This window comes from Grammomys surdaster, unplaced genomic scaffold, assembly GCF_004785775.1.
Source record: "Grammomys surdaster isolate TR1022 unplaced genomic scaffold, NIH_TR_1.0 147, whole genome shotgun sequence".
NCBI classification, from domain to species: Eukaryota; Metazoa; Chordata; class Mammalia; order Rodentia; family Muridae; genus Grammomys; species Grammomys surdaster.
Genome location: NW_021604605.1, coordinates 647,800 through 671,502, shown reverse-complemented (window position 1 = coordinate 671,502; position 23,703 = coordinate 647,800). Strand labels below are relative to the sequence as shown.

Here is a 23,703-nt window from a genome sequence, read left to right as displayed (position 1 = left end):
CCGTCCCCACTTAATTCCCCATTAAAATGTGCAGAACTAAATAAAACAATCTTAAGGTTTACATGGAAATACAACAAACCCCCAGTAGGCAAAGCAATGCTAAGGAAAAAAAAAGAGTTGGAGGTGTCACAATACCTAATCTCAAAGTATATTACCAAGCATGGTAATGTCATAAAGACATATATGAAGACAAATAAAATTAGAGGCTCACAGCTATAGTCGCCTATTTTTGACAAAGGAGACAGCCTCTTTAACAAATGGTACTGGGAAAATTTGATTTCTACAAATAGAAGAATGGGAACCTCATCCATATCTTTCCTGGTGCACAAAAATCAATTCAAACTGGAATGGATTGAAGATCTTAAAATAAAACCTGAAATCTTGAAACTGCTAGGAGACAGCATAGGTAAAACACTTTAAGATACAAGCATAGAAAAAAAATCTTCTGGAAAGGACACTAATAGCACAGGAAACAATCTAAGCACTGTCAAAGGAAGATGACATGATGTAAAAAAAGCTTCTGCATGGTAAAGTGAGGGAGAGTTACAGGACATAGATAGACAGGGGAAGTGAAAGTGGATTCTCTGAGATGGTGGCTTCTAGTTCCTTGGCCAGATTGTGTAGAGTGTATTGGTGGTACAGGGGCTGGTGTCTAAACTAGACTAACAGGGGAGGGCTTCTAGCTCTGGGGCTCCACTCATCCCAAAAGGAAGCAATTTCCTTGATTCAACAAAGCTGTTACTTTCACTTTCTCTGTGACTTGGTCTTCTGTCTTTCCCAGATAGTTAACTTTGTCCACCCTATGGAATAAACGTACTGATCCCCTACCTCACTACCAGCTCCTCCATTACGAGAGACAATCACGAAAGTGAAGACAGCTTTCAGAATGGAACAAAATCTTTGTCAGTTACACATCAACATCAATATATTTAAGACATATAAACAATGATAAAGCTAAAAACTATAAGAACCTAGCATAGTGATGCACTTTTAATTCCAGGACTCAGGAGATACAAGCAGGGGGATTCTCTGTGAGTTCAAGGCCAGACTGGCTCACAGAATGAATTCCTGGACAGCCAGGGTTACATAGTGATGTTCTGTCTCCAAAATACTAAACAAAACAAAAGCAATCCTAATTTATCCAATCAATAAATGATTGGTAAACTTAATAAATACTTCTCAAGCCAGGCAGTGGTGGTGCACGCCTTTAATCCCAGTACTCGGGAGGCAGAGGCAGGCAGATTTCTGAGTTCGAGGCCAGTCTGGTCTCCAGAGTGAGTTTCAGGACAGCCAGTGCTACACAGAGAAACCCTGTCTCAAAAAAACAAAAGAAAAAGAAAAAATAAAGATTAAAAATTTTAAAAATTAAAAATAAATACTTCTCAAAAGAACTAAAATAGCCAATAAATATTTTTTAAAGTATTCAGCATTCGTAGACATTTAGAAAACACAATTTTGAAAAAAAAAGATTTATTTATTTATTTTATGCTGTGAGTACACTGTAGCTGTCTTCAGAAGAGGGCATTAGATCCCATGACAGATGGTTGTGAGCCACCATGTGGTTGCTGAGAATTGAACTCAGGACCTCTGGAAGAGCAGTTAGTGCTGTTAACCACTGAGCAATCTCTCCAGTCCTAGGAAACACAATTTAAATTTACTTGAAAATCTCATCCTGGTCAGGGCAGCAATCATCCAGAAAACAAACGAACAAAAACAAAACGAAACAAAAAGCAACAACAAATGTTCACATGGCTGTGTGGAAAGGAGAACTCTTCTACGCTATTGGTGGGAGTATAAACCAGTGTGAACTCTTCAAACATGGACAAAAATAGAACACTACAGAGAATGATAAGTATCCATGGCAGGTAATACCTCTGAAGCATTAGATGTCAAAACATCAATACTCATTCTATAAATAATTTCCAGAAACACTTGATGTCTAATAAGTATAGATCCAGTATTGGGCCACTTATGCAATGCGTAATCCAGAATAAAAGTATTTATCATGTTTCTAGAAGCCACACTGGTCAATGTAGGCCTGACAAAGAAGTACTAAGACTTGAGCAAGCAACTAGAGGGAGGATAATGACTACTGTCAATTTGGAAAAACAAACAAACAAACAAAACAAATATTACCCAGGAGATGGCTCTCTGGGCATGTCTGTAGGGACTATCTTGATTGTGATAATTGAAGCTGGAAGACCCCAACCACTGTGGATAGCACTGTTCCATGATTGGGATCCTGAACTGTGCAAATGGAAAAAGAGAGCTAAGCATCAGCAGGCATTCATAATTGTCTGTTTCCTGATTGTAGATACGATACAACCAGTTCCTTCAGGCTCCTACGATCTTGACTTCTCCACTATGAAGGAGAACATTATTGAAGTGAACCAGAATTGAGCGTTCTCCCTTAAGTTGCTTTTATCAAAATATTGTATCACACAACAGGAAAATAGACTAATTCAGGGAGGTAAAGATGTAAGAGGTGCAAACATTCTGGGAAAAGAGTATTCAAGACAAAGGGAACAAGTTAAGCAAAGCAAAGCTCCTAATGGTAGATAGAGATGTGGTGTTTTCAAAACCAGACAACCAGTCTGCTGGAGTGTAGACCCCAAGAGTGAAAGGAATAGAAGGGAGGGGTAAAAGACCAGTTAATAATGGAGGTAGGGAGCTAGAGAGATGGCTCACTAGTTAAGAGCACTGACTGCTCTTCCACGGGTCCTGAGTTCAATTCCCAGCAACCACATGATGGCTCACAATCATCTGTAATGGGATCTGATGCCCTCTTCTGATATGTCTGAAGACAGCGACTATACTCACATAAAGAATGGAGGGAGGATCTGGTGGGGGGGGGGGGCTCGCACCCTTAATCCCAGCATTTAGGAGATCTTCGAGAGTTTGAGGTCAATCTGGCCTACAGGGTGAGTTCCAGGACAGTAAGGGTATATACCCTTGAAAAACAAAGACAAAAGAGAAAGAATAAAGGTGGGAAGATCTTGATGTAAATAGACATCAGGCAGACACATTGAGGAAAAATTCTGTTCTCCTAAAAGCTATGTTCAAATGCCCACCCCTGGGACCTGTGAACGTGATTTGATTTAGGATCTAGAACTTTTTGGATAAACTAGAACTTTTAAGACATTAAGATGACATCTTTTCGTGTCAGTATGAGGCCTTGTCTACCAACTGGTTTCCTTGTAAGTGGAGAGAAATTAGGAGACAGACATACTCAGAAAGGAGACAGCCACATGAAGACAAAACAGATACATAGAGAGAACACAACGTGAACACAGGCAGAGATTGGAATGATACTTCCAGAGGCCAAGGAAGGCCAAGGATTGCTGATAACAGCCAGGGCCCAGGAGAAACAGAGTCTCCCTCAGAGCCTCTGAAAAGAAGCAGCCCTGTGTGACCTTGGCTTTGTTCTTCTGTGCTTTGAGAACAGCGAGAGAATAAGTATCTATTGTTTTAACTCTCACACTTCGTGATAGTTTGCTACAGCACCCCTGAGAAATAGACGGAGTGAGCAAGTATAGAAGCAGTTTGGCGACTGTAATAGTTCAGTGGAGAAGTTACAAGCACCAGGATCCGAGTGAATAATGATGAAGACAAAACAGTAAGAAACAGATTCTAGACTCATCCTGAAGGTGCAGCCAACATACTCTGCTGAGACATGAGATGTGAGGTATGATTAATGGTATCCATTATTGTCATTACCTGCATTAATGTTTAGAGACTTACGTATATACAATACAGGTCTATAAGTGTACATATTTTCATTGGTTGGGCTCTCACAGGGTTGGGGCTACTGAAACTAGAACTGTTTGATAGGGCCCGCTTTGCTATGTGATCAGAAAGAAAATCATGTTGTTTCTCTGAACCTTAGTATTCTACATGGTAAAATGAGAAGGTTGGGTTCCACTACAGGATTTGTAATTCAATTATTATCAAGCAAAGTGCCTTGCCACCTCAGCACCGGGAAAGGTTACAGAGGATAGTAAACTGGTGTTTAACTTTCGATCAAGATGATTGTAGTGTTGAAAAATGAAATTTTCTGTCCTTATAATTCTTGACTGTTTGCCATTTGATACTTTTAGAACATGAAGAAGTGATATGGCACATTTCAAACAGCAGACCAAGGTAATCTCTGTTGCTTCTCCCATCCCCCCACCACCTCCGGCCCACCAGGAATAAGGTAGTAGGGTGGACTTGGAACTCTACCTGAAATAAAGATTTGGCATGATTGGTCTTAAGATTCTAAATCCTGCTTTCCATCAGTGTAGTCGTATTTCCATTCTTAGGATAGTAATGGAATTATGGAACAAGATAATGATAGCTGCAATTTTTTTCCTGTGGTGGTTACTGCGTCATGTGCTGTTCTAAGGGCTTGAAACTGATTAACTCACTCTTCACAGCACTCTTATGAGTGAGATACAATTACCTCCCATTGCACAAATGGGAAATCTAACATATAGAGCAATCAAGAAAGACTCCTTTATTTTATTAGTAATGAATGTCATAGCAAGCAGAAATAAATGGAGCCCTTTGAAGACAAGGAAAACCACTGATTAAAAAAGGGGCAATTTGGAAATTTAGTATCAAGAAGCTCATGGAATCCCACAGGCCAATTCTGTCAGGGTCTTTAATAAAACACACATTGACATGAGACATCTACCTTGTTGACTTTGGTTCTCTAAGGAGGAAAAGGCAGCCTGAGAACAAGGGCCTCGGGGCATCTGAATGCAGCCTTGCTAGTTCCCAAACACCTGTTAGATCCGGTTCCCAAGGTTTGAATTTTAAAAATGTAACTCTTGTATTGTTCCCAAGTCACTCACCTATTAGGTCTTGTTAAATTAAATTGTCACTTTAAAAATAAACTTAAACCACTTTTCCCTGGAGACCCCAGAGCAGTCATTTCTTTCTGTCTTTCTCTTGGGTCCAAGTAAAGACCAGTTTTCCAAAGAATCACTCATTACTATATCTGGTGCCTGCAAAACCCCGTGTTTTGTGTTTCACAGCCTACAGCCTCGGCCAGGTACGGACTAGAAAATTTACACTGTGCAACTGACTAATCAAAGCCTGAGATCATTTATTTATTCCACAAACTAGCACTTTTGGAATAAATAATATAATGAAAGAGGTGGGGTTTGTCACCCAAGGAAACCCTAGGAAGTTATGAGGAAGCTTTAAAGTTTAAAGAGAAAATGTGGGTGACTGGGCAAAGTGAGTGACTTTTGCCCTGAGAAGAGTGTAAACTAGTTGTCCTCGACGTTTTTACATTGAAATGGGTTCAAGAACAGCTTAGGCAAATTCTTGAGTGATGAATGGAGACAATATGGATGGAGAGACAGGCCTCATCTTCCACACAGACACAGCCAGGTTCTGACTCAAGGTTCTTAGTACTTTGCCTAATGTAGAACTTCTGGCTAAGCCATTGTGCTGACCTTTAAGATGTGCATGGAGTAGAGATGGGGTATAATGCAACCCCCACATTATTAACAATCCTGATTCCAACCTAGGAGGTCTTCCAAAACGAATCCTCCATAACATCCTGTTACTAAATACCAAATCCAGGGATTAACCCTATGCAACTGCCCCTCCATCTCTCCACAGTCAGTAGTCACATAGCCTTGAGAATCTCCCAGATCCACTCTAATTGTCCCACTGGTGGATGGGTTTGCCTAGCATTTTCTTGACCTTTCCTATTCTGACTCAGCGTCTTCTACCTGCTTTCCTATTTCTTGCCTGGCAGAAGCCACCACAGTGGCTGCCCTACCGGGCATGCTCAGTGCTTTGGTCCGGCCTTGACTCCCTGACTAGCAGCAGTACTCAACCTGCAGCGCCCGGTCCCTTCAGTGCCCGGTCCCTTTAAATCCATCCGCCTGGTTGCTAGGCAACAGTGCGGCCCGCGCTGGAGCTGCACTGCAGAGGCTCTGCCCCGGGCCAGCCTGGCCGGGTCGCGGTGGCTAGCACTGAACAAGGGGCTGCCGCCTGCCGGTAGTGACTGGCTTCGGGGAAGAGTGGACAGGGCTCTCCAGACCGCACCCGCGCTTCCAGGTATGTCTGTGGAAGGGACATCCCGGGCTCCCCTGGCGCGCCCCTCTTTACCCCCTGACTCGCCCAGCAAGAGGGCGGAAAACCAAGGAAGTCCAGCAGCAGGTTTTTTTTTTCTCTTGAGAGCCCTAGGCTGGAGCTAGCCAGTGTTAGGAAAAAAAAGAAACAGGGCGTGGGAAAGGGGTTGTGGACAGGGAAGTGGGGTCAGGCTTATCCATTCACCCACCAGCTACAGGATCGGGACTGAGGAGGTGAAAAAAGTCACTTGCAGTGGGGTTCTAACATCTCGTTCCCAGCCACCTTCTTTTCCATAGAAGCAAGGATGGCAGGAGTTTCAGTTAACCATTCACAGAGAAAAATCCCCAAACTATGCACACAAAGATACAGCTTTATAGCAAGAATGTGACTCCCATAGTAATAAAGTCTAAGCCTTGGGAACTCAGGTGACTCCGTATCTTTTCTTCAAGAAGGAATAATTTCACACTAATAACAAAGAATTGAGGATCATAACCATACACAGTACTGAGTTTTCAATGGTACTTTGTTTCTCTTTCCATATTGGCCAAACAATAGAAAAGACATTCTGTCCAGGGAAGTGGGCACTTGACCCATATGTTAGAACCCTGAAAGATGAAAGAAAAAAAAAAGCGAGATCATTTCTCTGTGTCGTGTTTTTACAAATTAACTGTACTCTAGGAGGAGGCCTAGGCTCCAGCCCTTTGCTCATGGGGCTCTTGGTAGGCACATTACAATGAGCAAGCTTCTGTCTCCACCACAGGTGGCTTGTCTGTTCAGTTCATGCTACGGGTAAAGAGCTACTCTGTTGACTCGAGTGTGTCAGCACGTTTCTTGCCCCACTTGACATTTGTATTGCCTGAGGCAGGAAGACAGTAGCAGTTGGAAAAATGACTTCTGTCTGGTGTCACATTGCAGATAGACCCACAGACATTCTAGATGTAGCATCTGTGACTTTAATGGACACTTGAGAGAATAGCATGGGTTTGGACATTCTTTAAATTATATTTCCTGTAGGGAGGTGGGGGTGGACTGTTTTTTTCCAGCTCAAGCTGGAGGAGACCAGTGACATCCGGTCTAAGACCTTGGACCTCAGGAAGGGTAAGTACAGTTGTTCTGGCTGTTATCTCATCCTGGGAGTTTAGAAGCTCAGAGTCTTGCCCAACATAAACCTTCAACTTTGTAACCGAATCATCAGTCTTCCCTGTCAGCACACTTTCAAGACAGCCTCATAAACATTCAAAAGAAAAGTGCCCTGAAGACTTGAGCTAAGCCAAATAAACTTCAAGGGAAACATTAAAGCCCTTGCCTTAAAATGTCATCCAGGGAAGTTCGTAAGCTAGAGAGGACAATATGGATTTTCCATTTTCCTTCTTAAAAACAAAACCCTAAAAATAACTCAATTAAAATCGTTGTTACCAGATACCAGTGCGACCATTAATTATTCTTGGCTCCGGGCGTCAGTGCTCACGTATGGTAAAAGAAAAAGGGAATATGACAGATAGGAAGTGGAAAAAATGAATTTACTTAGTTTTGGAGAAAAATTCTCTGCTTTTCCCATAGCCAGTGTTACAGGTTCTAGACACAGCAGGAAGTCTACATATGTAGATTTAGCTGTGAGCCCCAGGTTACTGGGGTTGGGTTACTGGTGTCAGGGATCGGAGTGCTTGACGAGCGCCATTTGCTATTTACCACCTGTGAAGTAGGTTCATTACCACAGTTTTACACCTTAAGAGTCTGCAGCTTCCGGGAAGGCAAGTCTTGAGCAGTTCTTAAAGGTGAGCGCCAGCATAGCTTGCCACAACCTGCACTTAATCCTTTCTCAAGATTTCCTTTTTCCGGCCTGCCCTCAATATTGTCTAGTAAGGTACAAAGATCCGCTTGGGCTGTGCACAGCTCACATGGGTCTTCATTGTGTTATTAAGTGGGTTTTTTTTTTTTTTTTGCAACCTAGTGCAAGAGGGTGGGGAATGAAAAAGGTACCCTCGAGGAACCAGGTCAGAAGTTTCTATTTCGTGCCTGAAAGCAATGGGAATAGGGGGAAAGGTACAACTCTCCTTTACTAATTTTTTTTTTTTGAGACAGAGTCTCACTCGGTAGCCCTGGCTGCCCTTAACTCACTATGTAGACCAGGCTGGCCTCAAACTTCCAGAGATCTGCTTCTTTGAGTGCTGGGATTAAAGGCGTGCACTGCCATGCCCAGCTAAGTAAAATGTTTTCTTTTCCTATTTTGGCTGAGCAGTTTTTTTTTTCCTCTGAGAGTCAAAAGAGTGGAAAGCATCCAAAGATAAAGAGAGGGTGGTTTTTGGGCTAAGGGGGTGGAAGGATTTTGTTCTCATCCAATGATCCTTGGGCAATGACTGAAAGTCAGGACTTCTTTTTTAATAGACTAATTTATTTTATGTGTATGGGTATTTTGCCTGCGTGCACAGATAAGTGCACCGCACACATGTCTGGTGCCATGGATCGCCTGGAGCTGGAGTTACAGACCATTGTGAGCTGCCATGTGGGTGCTGGGAATCGAACTCAGGTCTTCTGCAACAGCAACCAATGCTCTTTAACTGCTGAGCCATCTCTTCAGTCCCGAAAGGCAGCTGTTTAGTTGAGGGAAGCTGGGTGGCTGAGTACTGACAGAAGTTGTTCAACATGGGTCAGGGCATGATCATTACCAAGAGTCACTCCAGTATACTTGGAAGAAGGACCTTTGTGAGGTGGAGAAAAGCTTCTGACATCCTCCCAGAACTGCTTCCCAGTAGCTACCTATCTATGCTTGCTTGGGAAAGCAATTGCATTTACAGAGAGAGATATACCAAGAGAGCTCTAAAAATTTAAAACCAAATTCTAATGTAAATGGGATAACACAATGGGGGGGGGACTATATTGGGATTGTGTCAGGAAATTTCCCAAAGCATGTTTTCAAACACAAATACTTTAGAAAACAAATAAGTTTTCTATGCACCTTAATGGAAGTTTCCTTCCCAGGGCCTGACCTTGAAAATGAAGGAGAGGTGGCTTTATTGATTTCTCCTTTCCCAGTAAACAGTAGCATATCATTTTCTGGAGCTGTGTAAGGATAGATATACTTACGCCTAGTATTTTCAGTACAATGATATATCCAGATAACTTTAATAAGTGACCACGCTTGGCTTAGTCCTCAACATTAATATTATTGTTATTAATTAACTCTCACTTTGTTTCATCAGTGATTCCAAGTTTCAGCCTCTCAAGTAGCCTCTTCTTCCTCCTTGCTGACCTCCTCGCCTTCCTTCTCTTCATTTTGGTTCATCGACGACATCAACACAGATCTTAAGTGCAGAGTTTAACAGAAAGAGAGATGCTTGGGGAACAAATAAGACATATCCCACACATGTTTCTCAAGGAAGATTTATCATTAAGTAGCCAACTGTTTTAAAGAAAAAAAATAAAGCATGAGGCCCGCTGTCCCTTACTGTATAAAACTGCCACCACAAAATAATCACCAGAAGATAAATGGTAATAATTTCAGGTGGGATACTAGCTAGAATTATCAGAAGTCCACTATGAATTCATGCCAGACACAAATGTAGATAACAGTTATATAATATAGCAGTATAGTCCCAAGGCCTTCCAGGGAATAATTTTTGTAGAAGAACTCTGTTATTTTTGTCCTGACTTTATTTTTTTTCCTGTCTGTGTTCTGACTGGCTTCTTTAAATTGCTCATTTCTCTTGGGTCTCCTTCAGTCCTTCAAGATTCAATGCAGAGTTGAGTAGACACAAGAACAAATGTGCGCTCTGCCCAGGTGAAAGGGCATGTTTATACTTTCAGTAATGGTTTCCCTTCTGCTGAGGCAAATTACCTAGTGAAGCTGATTGAGGAAAAAATGGCTGCTGGGCCAACGTGGAGGGGTGTCATTTTTAAAGCATATTTCTTGTCCTTGCTCCAAATCCTCATGCCATGCTTGTTGTGTAGTAAAAACAAACAGCACAGAAGAAGGTGCTACGGTGTTCAGCCCCATTTGGGGTTTTGCCACGCTCTAACTAAATGTGGGAACAAGTCCTTAAAGGCTGTCTTACCAATGAAAGAGAAAAGGGAGCATCTCAGAGACCCTGTGACCCCGCCTGTGGGAGCCTGGAGAGAGGAATGCCAAGGAGCCTTTCAGACCTTTCTTTTCTCCCCTCCCCCATTCAGCTTTTCTCTCTCCTCTTGTGTCTCCTTAAAGATAACCTAAGCTCTGCAAACAAAGGAATCCGTTCTTTCTGTCTTGTGGAATGACTCCTAGCAGATGAAGAAAGGGGGTTTTCAGAACAAGCACTGACCTGAGAGACAGGATCTCAGTTTTATCACTAAAGGCTACGTGGCCTTTCTCAAGTCGCTCAATTACTCTGAGCTCAGTTATTTAATCAATGGACTCCTCTGGGTTCTTGAATAAAGAACTGGATTTCTAGGATTCATTGAAAGGGACATCCTTCCAGATACTCAGGACATTATCTAGAGGTATGGTGAAGAAAGATAGAGTAAACATGCAAAAAGTTTTAGGTGTGTATGCACCCAAGGAACAACATTAAAATTATTAATGAGGAATTTTCTACGGTAACTTCTAGCTGTACCCAGAAGTTTCTCTTAGATGTTTCGCTGCTAGTGTGTCAAAATATAAGGTGAGTGGCCTCACCTTAACTGTGCAGTGTTCATCTCTTTCCTGATCAATCCCAATAATGTTTTGTTTTTTCATCCAGAATTAGGTAAAATCAGTCTGTCAATCATCTCGCTGCCCTTGCTATCATTACAAGCTTCAAAAAAAATTTTTTTGTCTTAACAGAATTCTCTGGTAAAATTTTGCTTTCTGAAGAGATGTGGCTCACAGATTCACACCACTCTCTCTTCTCCTGTATCAGCTCCTTCCACTGATGGTTGTTGTGGCTACCTTGACTTGCTTGTGTTCCTATTTCTAAAAAAGGAGAGATGCCAGGATTATAACCATCATTCCTTCCCGGGACAGGCATGTCATAGATTGTTCTGCATTGTGACTAAAAGAATTTTTTAAAAAGCCAGAAAAGACTATTTCTAGAGAAAAAACATGATTCTGGCAAATGTACACCATGAATTTCTTGTTTGAGTTTGCCAATAAGGTCTGAGAATGGAAACCAGGATTTGTTGTTACACAGTAAATACACCCTGTCACTGAGGTACTATCCAGCCCTGATTAGCTACTTTTTTTGCCTTATTTGTTGTTTGAGGTGTAAGGGAGTGCCTCATGAAGGCCAGGATGTTCTCAAACTTCATTAGTAGTAGCCAAGACTGGCCTTGAACTCCTGATCCTCCTGCCTCCACCTTTCCCCAGTGCTGGAATTCTAAAGCATGTGTTTGTTCCACACCGGCAGGAACTGCCCTGTAAAAATCCTATACTTAGAGTTTGCATAAGAAAAACACTTTTAATAGCATTTTCAACTGTTGACATGACATCTCACTATAAAATTGACTCAAAACAGAGAGAATTCCGTACACTTGGCAGTGTTTTCTAAAGGCGAAGCCTAAGACTGGAATAGCAGGAATTCATAGGTCAAGGCAGAAGGGCATTTGGCAGAGTTAGTCATGAGGAAGTCTGCCCGGTACACGTTAGCAGAAGTAGCTCACGTTGCATCAAGCCTTGAAGTTTCTTTTTGGGCACTTTAAAGAATGAACAAACAGTAGTTCTACCTGAGAAAATTAGGAAAAAAAAAAAGGTCAGACATATCCAAGGCAAAGGTATTTTAACAATATTTGCCTAGAAATTCCAAAAGAACCTTTTTAAAAATTATTTAAAGCACTGTGTTTTCTCACATACAGTTGCCTTCTCATAAGATTGTCTACAAAGAATAACTATATGTGTTCACTTACTGATTCTATTTCATGTGATGGAAGAATTTTAGAGGTTGCAGGTGTTTGTCAAATTTAGCTATGTTCGCCCTTTTCATTTATAAGCAAGGTACAGGAGGAAGCCCAAGTTAGTTTGAGGAGAGCTGGGTTTAACATATTTGGGCAGTTTTGGGGGTGGGGGGACAAATCAGTATTCTTAGTCCTAGTACCCATGGGCTACCCATGGAGATAATTTGGCTTGGTTTTAAATTTTGTTTTTTAGGAAATTCAACAGGTGCCCAGGAAAATGGATGCTAGAAGAAAGCATTGGAAAGACAATACGTTCACTCCTTTTTTAAATGAGCACGGTTTTCAGGAAGAGGCTGCTCCACCTCGGTCGTTCTCTGAACAGCCATCTGCAGACAAACCCAAGAAGATGGGGAGAATTTCTAACTTTTCCATTAGGAACATTCAAGAAGAAAATAAATTTAAGAGGAAAGAAAATTCTTCCCAGATAGCGGAAAGAGAACAAGATCCAAATTTAAGAGAGAGAAGGATGAACATGTCAAAGAATGAAGCAAATACCAATTCTGCCTTCTGGGACTTGCTTAATTTGGATGATGCAAGGAAGGAAAGTTCTCACAGAAGGGAGAGCGCCTCTGCGTGGAGCAAGAAGGAATTGCCGGCTGCCACACAAGTCACCAGGAAGAAATGGAGGGAAGCAATGCCTCCAAAACTCCGCCTGCACCTTCTGAATGAAGAGCTGGGAGAACTTAGCCTGAAATGCCGGGAGATAGAACAGGACTTTGAAAACGCCGAAAAAGAACTTTTGAATTCTAGAAAGGAAGCCTCAATGAAAGCTGTCAATTTTCAAGAACCAGGGACCGCTGCTTCCAAGAAAGACTGCGAACTGCAAGCTTTAAAAAACGACCTGTCTGAAAAAGCGACAAACGTAAAAAACTTAACTGAAGAGCTCCAGCAAGCCAAAGAAGTAATGTACAAGTTGAATCTAGAGAACAGAAACTTGAAAGACGCTGTCAGGAAACTGAAGCATCAAACTGAACTAAATGCTGCGCTCCTCAGAGAAGAAATGAAGTTGTTTTACGAGCTGGAGATGGAAAAGATCCGCTTGGAGCTGGGTGCCATCAAGAATGAGCTGAGAATCGAGAAGACCCTGAGGGCGAAGAACAGCAGAGCTCTGGAGCTCCTCGGAAGACACGTTGCTTCAGTGGTAAGGTCATCAAATTCCGCTGACCACTTTACTGGGAATGTTTTTTAAACTTAAAAAAACAAAAGCCTTTCACTGGGAACGCTATTGAGCCAAATCAATGTTTATCGTACTATATATATATATATATATATATTTGTGTACTGCTAAAATGTATTTGAAAGCTTGTAATCTTTACTTCTGGTGAATCAGAACACCTATCAATTATCCAGATATTGACTTCAAAGCATTTGTTTCTCTTTCTGATGAAGTCATTGTGAGATTCTGAATGAAAAGTTTTATATGGGAGATATATATATATATTCACTAAAATGAAGCAACAACAACAGCAACCACCCCCCAAACTGATTCACTGGCTCATAGATGAGTCTGAATCGGCAGCACTGTGTGATGTTGTTAGCCGTGACCTTGGCGCATCAATGTTCTCGCATCTGTGGTAATCAACGTGAACAATAAAAATCTTGTTTACATATATAAACATAAAATATGCCTGTGATTCTTGAAACAAACAAACAAACAAACAAACACATATGCCTGTGAATCTTTTACTTGCCCAGTCAAACTCAGCAGGACAAAAGTGTATCTGCTTTCTTTGGGGTCTAACCTTAATTAGGCACATGTAAACATCTCGGGAACACAATCTCCACTGCTGATTTCCTCCTGCTTTCTCCTCGGACTTGGACTACAAGATGATTTAGAGTCATTGTTCTGACCTTTGCTAGAAGCCAGGCCTCTGTCAGCCATGGCTTTTGCACTTTCTTACGTTGGCCAGCAAGGGGCGTTTTGTTTACGCAGTTCTTCTGAAGTTCAGCCTGGGGGAGTTGTCTAAGCTCCTTCTCTGGCTTTCAGCACTGAGAGGACTGCTGCAAAAGGTATTGCAGGTCACCTAGACACGCTTTTAGTGTGCTGGCTTGGTTCAGGTCATCAGCCACCCCTGTAAGAGGCTCAGAAAATGATAATTTGCTTTGTATTTACAAAAAGTAAAAATGTGCTGCCCCTGTCCTTTGGTGGAAGTGATGGCCCAGTTGATTCTTTGCATTTGTGGGTGTTGACCATTAAGATTTCTGGTAATCAGACACTTGCTCGAATGGCATGTTTTTGAGATTATAATAAATTACATCATTTTTCCTGCCCCTTTCCTCCCTCTAAACCTACTATTATGCCCTCCTTGCTCTCTGATTCATGCTCCCCTTTTCTCATTAATTGTTATTACCTACACATGTGAATATATACACATGGCCATTCCTAAATATAACCTGCTTAGTCTGTATAATGCTACTTGTAGGTATGTCTTCGTAGCTGAGCATTTGGTATTGAACAACCAATTTGTGTGTGCTTCCCAAGGGAAGACTGCTTCTTCTACTTTGAGCATTTCTTAGTTTCCTGTAGCTCTTTGAGGAGAGTTGAGATATTGTGGGCGGTCCCCTGTCCATTTTAGCATATCTATTCCCATTGTCCTTGTCCGGGTCTTGTTTAGGCAGTCCTGTTGCTGAGGCTTTATGGGTGTGGCTTCTGATTTTACTAGAAGACCCAAGCTCACAGGAAACTCTAACCCTCTGGCTCTTACAATCTTTCTGCCCTCTCTTCCAAAATGTTTCCTGAGCCTTGGGTGCAAGAGTTGTTTTATAGATGGAGCCATTGGGACTGGGCTCCATAACTGCATTTTTGTGAGGACTCTGTTCTTTCTTTGGAAGGGTATCTAGTGCTTTTAGCCTCAGAGCCATTTCTCTAGCCCCTTGTCGGGGTACTTTTTAGCCCAATGAATCAAATGTAATCACAGACTATGAGAGTGGAAAGCAGTCATGAGGGTGGGAAAATTCTCCAAATTAGGAGTCAGGATACTTTGATTTCTAACACTTGTTTCTCATTGACTATTATTTTTTTCTAGATCTTAAAACCCTCATTTATAAAATGAAATAGCAGATCTATCATAAAAATGCTCTTCAGACCCTAGCGTGGTAATATGGGCCTATAGTTCCATCACTCCAGAGGCAAGAGCTGAAGGATCATTGGAGCCTAGAGATACAAGGCAGGCCTGAGCAATATATAGTAAGACTCTCATCATTGAACAACAAAACCATTCTGTTTGGTATTTAGGTAGTGACTTCAACTTAATGATTTTTGTTTGAAAGTGTGACTAAAGGTCAAATTGTTCTGGCATCAGGTACATTCAACTCTAATATTTTGGGGTACCTGTACCACACACCTGCCTTTCCTAAGAAGTATATGCAGGCTTGCATTTCAACATCTCCAAATTCTGTCCCAGTAAGTGCGTGGAGTGAATAAAGGAGGATGTTTTTCTTTTCTCTTATTTCTTCTTTATCCATTAAGACCAGGGAAGGTAATGGATGGAAGCAAACTAAGCTGACCTGAAGACTAAGCAAGGTTGCCTGGCCAGGGGAGACTGGCTCCAGTTGGAACTGTTAAAGGTCGGTGCTTTCTCTCTTTGCCCTGGTAGATTTCATACAGGTACCAGTAGTTTGCTTCAAAGAAACGATAGTGTTTGGGGTTTTAGTGGTCACATTGGCTTCACACCAAGGCTCTACCCACAAATGGAAAGTACGATCTCTCTGCCTTATTTGAATCTATTTATTCTTCAACACACCTTTCAAGATTGTTAATTTGTCTTTGCCTCATAAAGGTGCTCATTCCTTAATGATAGCATGCTAAGCTGTCACGCAGTGCTATAGCACCAAGATCAATCATTCAATATAATTCTGGTTTTGTGTATGTAGTGTTGGGAATCAAACCCAGGGTCTTTTTTTTAAAGACTTATTTATTTATTTTATGTATGTGAGTACACTGTCACTATCTTCAGACACACCAGAAGAGGGCATTGGATCCCATTACAGATGGTTGTGAGCTACCATGTGGTTGCTGGGAGATGAACTCAGGACCTCTGGAGGAGCAGTCAGTGCTCTTAACCGCTGAGCCATCTCTCCAGCCCCCAAACCCAGGATCTTATTTATGCTAGGATAGGCAAACTATCACTGAGTTATACTCACACCCTTAATGTTTAGCCCTTGTCGATGGAAAACTCCAAATCTTCATACCTTATCCTTCCAATTGCTAGGATTACAAATGTTTGCCACCAAACCTGGACCTAATTCCATTTTGTTTTGTTTTGAGACAAGATCTCTCGTATTCCTGGATAGCTTGGATCTCTCTCTATAGCCTAAGATGACCTTGAACTTCTGATTATTCTACCTTCGTCTCTCATGGCTGGGATAATAGGAGTATCCCACCACAACATATTTTAATGTAGTGCTGAGGATGGAACGCAGAGCTTACTTAGTGCATGCCCAATAATCACTTTACCAAAGGAGTCACATCCTCAGTCATCTAATTCCTGTTTTTAAAAAAGATTTATTTATTTATTTGTGTGTGTGTGTGTGTGTGTGTGTGTGTGTGTGTGTGTGAATGCTTGGCCTGCATGTATGTCTGTGTACCACCTTTGTGCCTGGTGCCTGAGGACATCAGAAGAGATTGCATTGGATCCTCAGGAACTGGAGTTATAGGTGGTTGTGCGCCACTATATGGGAGCTTGGAGTTGAACTCAGGTTCTGTACATAAACAACTTAATTCTCTGGTCCCTGTCTCTGTTTTGTTGTTGTTGTTGGTTTTGTTTTTATTTTGATAAAAACCTTTTACTCCAGGAGGGTGTCAGTCTGTCAGTTATGTCTACAGCAAGTATATTTTGTTTTCCATGAAGATGTCTATGCACTTGAAGGAGTAGAAAAGAATTGTGGTGGACAGAGGTCTAGAGAAGATAGATACATAGTTTAGCCCAGCTTTGGGGTCAGGAAATTTTATTTCCAGGATGGTCCTGGAATATAAATTCCTGGTGAGACCATCTCAGATGCTGAGATTCAGAAAGGCTTGCTGATATTTAAAGGCTCTATGGAAAGCCTAGGTCCTGCGCCTAACCAGATAGACAATGAGCAATACCCATTCCATTACCTGTTCCATTACCAGTTCCATTACCCGTTCCAGGGAGTCAAGGAGAAAAAGAAGCCAAGGTCGCTGAGCTGATAGTTTAAAGCTGAAACATAATCAACATTAAAATAAAAACAGGGTTGAAAAAAAACCTAGGAGAAAGCTCAGAAATTAAATGTTCTTCATGTTCAGGCAGAAATAACAGTGGGTTGAATTGTCATAAAAAAAAAATCAAGAGTCTGGATGAGCACAAATTTTCTGAATCCATCCATTTCTGTAATCATCTTGCTTCTTGGATTTCATGAGTCTCCCAGAGTTGAATAAAATAGTTCATCATAATAATTTCTGATAAATTGAAGGTGAACTATACAAGTATTTTTAAATGAGGGTGGCACATTAGATTACTCATCCCTTGAATTCGTTCAGTGAACAATTTGAAATCACCATGAAGAACCACAAAGTACCACCAAGACCTCTTAAATTCTTCCCTCAAGAAGCCTGGGTGGTTAGTATTATTGGAATGTCTTTCACCTTAGGCTCCAGTTTCTCCAAATTTTGCTGAGTCCTTATTATCATAGTTCATTACTAATTATCAAAATGTTTTATTTGTGTATGTGGTGTGTGCATATGTGTGTGCATGCTTGTGGAGGCCACAGGCTAACATCAGCTGTCTTCTTCTATCAGTCTCCACTTCTTTTTTCAGAGTATATACCTAGTACTAGCCCTACCGTGTTGCAGAATGTAAGCTGGTTTGGTTTGGTTTGGTTTGGTTTGGTTTGGTTTGGTTTGGTTTGGTTTGGTTTGGTTTGGTTTGGTTTGGTTTTGGAGACAGGGTTTCTCAGTGTAGCTTTGTCTGTTTTACAACTCCCTCTGTAGACCAGGCTGGCCTCAAATCCACAGAGATCTGCCTGCCTTTTCCTCCCAAGTGCTGGGGTTAAAGTCATGCTTCACCATTCCCAGCTCTAATCTATCTGTTTTGAGACGGGGTCTCCCACTGACTGGGGAGCTCCTCAATTGACTAGTCTGAGTGGCCACTGAGCCTCTGGATTCCTACTGTCTCAGCCTCTCAGCGCTTGCTTGCTCACAAGCATCCACTATCAGGGCCAACTTTTTCTTGGGCACTGGGGCTCCAAACTCAGACCCTCGCACTTGCACAAGTGCTCCACCCACTGAGCCTTTGTTGCAGCTCCCATGATTCATGTCTGCCAATGCAAGGCTTTAAAAAACAGTCAACATTCCTGAATTTAGGATACATCTTCAAATTAACGGTATGTCTTGCTACACTTAGTATTTTTTTAAGTAATTTTTGAAATACTGTTATATCTCGCATTCAGTGTAGTTTCAGATATAGTGAAATATGAAATGTGCTAGATTGTGGACATGGGAATCAAAGGATTTATGAATAAAACTGGACTCTCTGACTTCATGAACCATATTTTCACAATTAACCAAAACAAAGTGCTAAGAGCTGTGGTAGTGATGTTACTATAGAGTAGAGTTACAGCATACAGGGCATAGATGAGCTCTGGTCCTGAGGCTAAGAATGAGATCAGAGAGGAGGTGGCACTAAGGACTCGCCCATGGGGCAGGAGGCAGAGCCACTTCTGAAATGTGAATGGAGGAGGTCTATTCTGCCTCAAAGAGTACTCTTCCCAGCAGTGAATTAATAGGTCTTGTATGTTGTGTACTGCTGAGTTTTTAAGTCCCATTTAAGCGTCTACTCTGGAAACCTACTGTGTCTTCCAACGCCTGCTCCTTTTCTGCTAGATCAAAGCATGATGTTCTCAGGACATAAACCTCAGGCTCCAGATAAGAAAGGCTGAGAAATAACTCTGAACACACGATCAGACCTTTGGTAGCCACTCCCTTAGTTTTGGAAACGATATGCTTAAGAAACATCAGTCATAGTATCAAGCAAACTTCATTGTGAGCAGTCCAGCTTCAAAGGCAGGTATAAAAGAGAAACACTACCACATTGGTGTCGCTCTCCAAAGAAGCACCAGAGACTGAGTGTGAAGGCATGCATTACCCCCTGTGTGAACTTGGGAACTCAGGTTGCTCATCCTATAAGATAGGATCAATAGTGTTGGGACGATAAGCAGAGATCACAAAGAAACAGTACAAGTCCCCTTTGTTGTCAACGCTATGATATTAACTGACAGTGGAGAGTTAGCCAAGCATCTCTCTCTTCCTTGATGTACTTATGCTCCCTCCAATTGCATTCTCTGGAGACTGTATCACTCATCATATGGGTATCAGTGGTATATATGTATGTTTGCAGAGGTGGCTCAAGTGACAGGGAGGATATTTTGAGCTTATTACTACATGAGCCCTTAATCTAGAGTGATGACCCTGCTGGATGGCCTCTCTGGCCTCAGGAGGTATCCTGCAATGAAACTTTCTAGAGTCAGAAACTACCCAGCCCCTAGTGAAGGCTGTATAAGGTTGGCTCTGGCCCTAGTAAGCGGAGTACCAGAAAAGGGAAGAAACTTCTGCTTTGGTTCTCCAGTATGTAAAAACCCATCTGAGGAAATGGAATAGAAGCAAGAGAGGTTATTAGAGTATTTTCTGTTTACCCTTAGAAATGTGAGCTTTACAGCTGAAGATCTACTACTAGGCTGCATTCAGACCAGAATAAATCATTGTCTTCCTATTTGTACTCAAAAGACACTAGCACTTTAGCTAGACATGTACTGTAATGCACCCTCATTCCCATACTGAGTACCAATAGGATGTCTACCTGCTTCAGAAGTCAAAACTACAGTTGTAGTGTCCTAAGTCTTCTCTCTGTTTCTCTGTGTGTGTGTGTGTCTCTCTCTCTGTCTCTCTGTCTGTCTCTCTGTCTGTCTCTGACTCTCTCTCTCTCTCCCTCTCTCTCTCTCCCTCTCTCTCTCTCTCTTTCTCTCTCTCTCTCTCCCCACACACACATACACACACTCACACACACACACACACACACCCCTACACCTTGAATTGTATTCAGTCTTTTGATTTTCACTATATTTCACTGGGCTCATGTTGTCACTTCCTGGGAGACTAGACGTGGAAGTTGATATTGCCAACTTGACGAGATCTAGACTCACCTGGCAGACTAATCTCTTGGCATATCTCTGAGGGCAGTTCTAGATTAGGTCAAGTGAGGTGGGGAATCTATTCTGAATGTGGGTGGCATCATTTCATGGGCTGGAGTCCTGAACAGAAGAAAGGAGAGAAAATGAGCTTCGTAACAGCGTTCATCTCGCTCTGCTTCCTGACTGTGACTGTGACGTGATCTGCTTTCTGCTCCTGACACCATACTTTCTCTGCCATGATAGACTGTCTCTACCCTTGAATGGCAAGCCAAATAAACCCTTCCTTCCTCAGGTTGCTTTTGTTGGATAACTAGTACATTGAGTTTACACCTGCTTCTCTCATTGTACTGTTATCTCTGAAGCATTTCCTTTGCATTTCAGACCATGCCCATTGACAGTAAACCAGGTACACAACAGTGGAAAACCAGAAAGATTCTTTTTATATCACTAAGACCTTTGGCTACATTTGAACAAATGGGTAGAGCCATTTGTTACAAAATTTTATTATATGTGCTATAGGATAGTGTCCCTGACTTGAAATGGCTGTTGTCCTTTACAACTCTGACCAGTTGTGATTACCTGCAAAAGACCTGTACATGATTGGGTCCATTAACTCTCCTTCGTGAGGCCCTGATTGTCTCCAAGGATTTAAAAACAGTTATTACTTCCTTGGAGACAAAGACATTTTCTTTAGTGATATAACCAGCAATAAGTTATCCCCGTTTTATAAGTAACCAACCCCTCACCTATGCTATTATAAGCAACTCAGTCAAAATCATTGGTTCACCCAGCTATGCATAGGTGGGATAATTTCTTTCTTTCTGTTGTTGGTTTGCTACCTGGGTAAGTAGTCATTTCTTCATGTCTTCTCAGAAAAAGTTCACACACAACAGCATGTCACACAATTCCATAGAGACAGACTTGTGTGGAATGCACTGGTTAGTGTTCAGATGAGGAAACTGGCCTCAGAGATGACGGATGATGTAATCAATATCACACGAGTACTAAATGGTGGATCTAGGAATCAAACCCAGCAGCCTGTCACATTCATTACATAGACATATAACTTCAGGAGCCAATTTCAGTCATCCTAAAAGTTCACTTTCTTAAAGACAAGCTGGTTTAATGTTGTAACCTGAACACTACTTGAGTTACCCATTTCATAAATGGCTGAGTTAAGCAGTGTGGATGCGTGTGTGTGTGTGTGTGGGGGGGGGAAGGATGACTCACTAAGTCTACATGAAGCAGACAGCATTCTGTTCTGTGGTAATGAACTATGATAATAACAACTGAAATATGAAGCCAAATTGACAGCTCTGTAAGTTTAGTTCCAGCATTGGCAGAAAAAAAAAAACCAAAACAACAAAACAAAACAAAATCCACAACCAACCAGGACTCTGGTGAGTTTTAATTGTACTGTTGGAGGTCTCAATATTTTACCATTCAAAATGATTTGTTATTTTTTTTCATACACTATTTACTTTCTTCTCTTGGAATCTTTCCTTTCTAAAGTGTTATCATTGAAAGCTAATTAACTTTTGAGAAAAAAAAATCAAAACAACGCCATGAAGATCCCTGCTGCTAAGAATGTGTTAATTAATTATATAAAGGATTTACATATTTTCCCCTCTCTTTCTTTGACTTCCTGGTTGATTTTTCAGTTACAAAAAAAGGAAATCATATCTTGTTCCTTCTTTAATATTTTTATGATTTTATTTTATTTGCAGTTATGTGTATGTGTGTGCATGGTTTGGGTAGATTCAAGAAAAGGGCATTGTATCCCCTGGACCTGGACTTGCAGGCTGTCGTGAGTTAAATGGCAGGGGTCCTGGGAACAGAAGTGAGATCATTTGCAGGAACAGCAAGCATGCAAAACCACTGTGTTGTCTCTGCCGCCTTGGAAGTGATTCCGGAAAAAGATCTCTAGGATCTTTTTATTAAAACAACTTCAATTATATTGCATGATGTTTTCTTTCAAATCTACAAATTTATCTGAGATTGTACAAAAGCAACATCTCTCCTTCATATATTGAAGTAGACCAAAAATCTGGAGAGCTGATTTTGACATTTATAAATGTGAATTATGTCAGGAAAGACCCTAAAGGGCATGTCTGGTTCTGAGATAGTCAACTTTTCAAAATATGTGATATGCTTTTATGTGGTTGTAACAAGTACAAAACTATATCTTCACGAATCATAAGGACTTAGCCTTCCTCCATAAACATGGTTATCTTAAAAATATTCCCTTTGGTTATATGTTTAATAAATCAACTTCAGGAGCTATGGAGACAGTACAGAGCACCCAGGTTCAGTTCCCAGCATCCACATAGTGGTTCACAACCAGCCATAATTTCAGTTCCAGGAAGTCCAGTGCCTTTTTTGGCCTCCAAAGGTACCAGGCATGCATGTAGTTCACATACATACATGCAGGCAAAACATCCATGCAGATATAAAATAAACTGCGGCAAGGAAATGGGCTTTAATTCATCTGCTTGAGCCAGAGAGAGGTTGGAGACTATGAGAAGCATGATATGTGGCACTCTGTCCAGTTGAGTCCACTGGTTGGGGACATTAAGATAGAGCTGGGGAGCCAGGTGTTCATTTAGGGATCAACAGTCATGAGTGAAAAAGGGAGGAAGCAAGATTGGACAGAGAGAAATGGGAAATTTGGGAAACTTGTACATGAGGCTAACAGAGTCTCAGCTACCCCAGCAACGACATGGGTGGAGATGGCTGGACCTTTATGGTCCTGCCTCACTCAATCACAAGATGCAGGATTCTTCTGAAAGGATATGAGTTGGTATTGAGTGGCTTGCTTCAGATAAGGCAAAGCAGGAGGTCATCGAAGACTAGATCCATGTGTGGACTCGCCTCCCACCGCTGCAACTAGCCCTTCCTTGAAGCTCACGCTTGGTAAGCACTTGCGCATTGTTCCTTCTAGATTCCTTCAGGCCTCTCTCCCACGTGAGTGAGATTCCTGTAGGAACTCAGGCCCCACTTGTACACTGATCTCAGAAATGCAATCGAAACTTTTCCTGTCTCTTCTATTTATTTTAGGACGCTCTTGCCCATTGTCACTGCCCTCTGCTGGCTTTGTTAGCTTCCTAGCTGGCCTGACCCAAACTCTCATTGTGAAGGGAGTCAGTCAACCCACCTGATCATTATTTCCTACTCTGTTGGGGCTGCTGTGATGATCTACTAATAATCACAATTGGGCCCAAGAGTGCCAAGTTAGGTTCAAGTAGGACACACATTTTCATATATTTCTCCCTCTTCCACTAGTAGGACAGCAGCCACACATTCCTGATAACCAAGATAAAGTACCCCTGCTCAGTCAGTGGCCCCTCTTTTGGTCTGGAGACTCAAGGATCTCAAGGTCCCTTGGCAGTGGGTGGCATCACCTATAACAGGGCTCTTGATATAGGCCTGAAACAGACACATCCGCTTTGGAGACCAGGTCCTGTGGCTCTGTACAGTGATGAGGAATCTTAGTTAGGGTTTCTGTTGCTGTGAACAGACACCATGACCAAGGCAACTCTTATAAGAACAACATTTAATTGAGGCTGGTTTACAGGTTCAGAGGTT

General features: G+C 41.7%; 1 protein-coding gene across 2 annotated transcripts; it reads left to right on the top strand.

Moving 5' to 3' along the window:
• Positions 1–5,930: 5,930 nt before the first annotated feature.
• Positions 5,931–13,588, top strand: Ccdc160 (coiled-coil domain containing 160). Of its 2 annotated transcripts, none has more exons than XM_028765011.1 (2): positions 5,931–6,057; positions 12,167–13,588. In XM_028765011.1, exon 2 carries the CDS (start codon positions 12,191–12,193, stop codon positions 13,160–13,162), a length of 972 nt encoding a protein of 323 aa, XP_028620844.1. In that variant the 5' UTR covers positions 5,931–6,057; positions 12,167–12,190; the 3' UTR covers positions 13,163–13,588. The 2 variants fall into 2 exon arrangements, with proteins under 2 accessions (XP_028620844.1, XP_028620845.1); XM_028765012.1 differs by lacking the exon at positions 5,931–6,057 and adding an exon at positions 7,101–7,170 and having other exon boundaries at positions 12,167–13,496.
• Positions 13,589–23,703: the final 10,115 nt, after the last annotated feature.

What these genes read in the sequence shown, in the direction of transcription:
- Ccdc160 (XM_028765011.1), top strand. Translation starts at nt 12,191, where the DNA reads ATGGATGCTAGAAGAAAGCATTGGAAAGACAATACGTTCACTCCTTTT.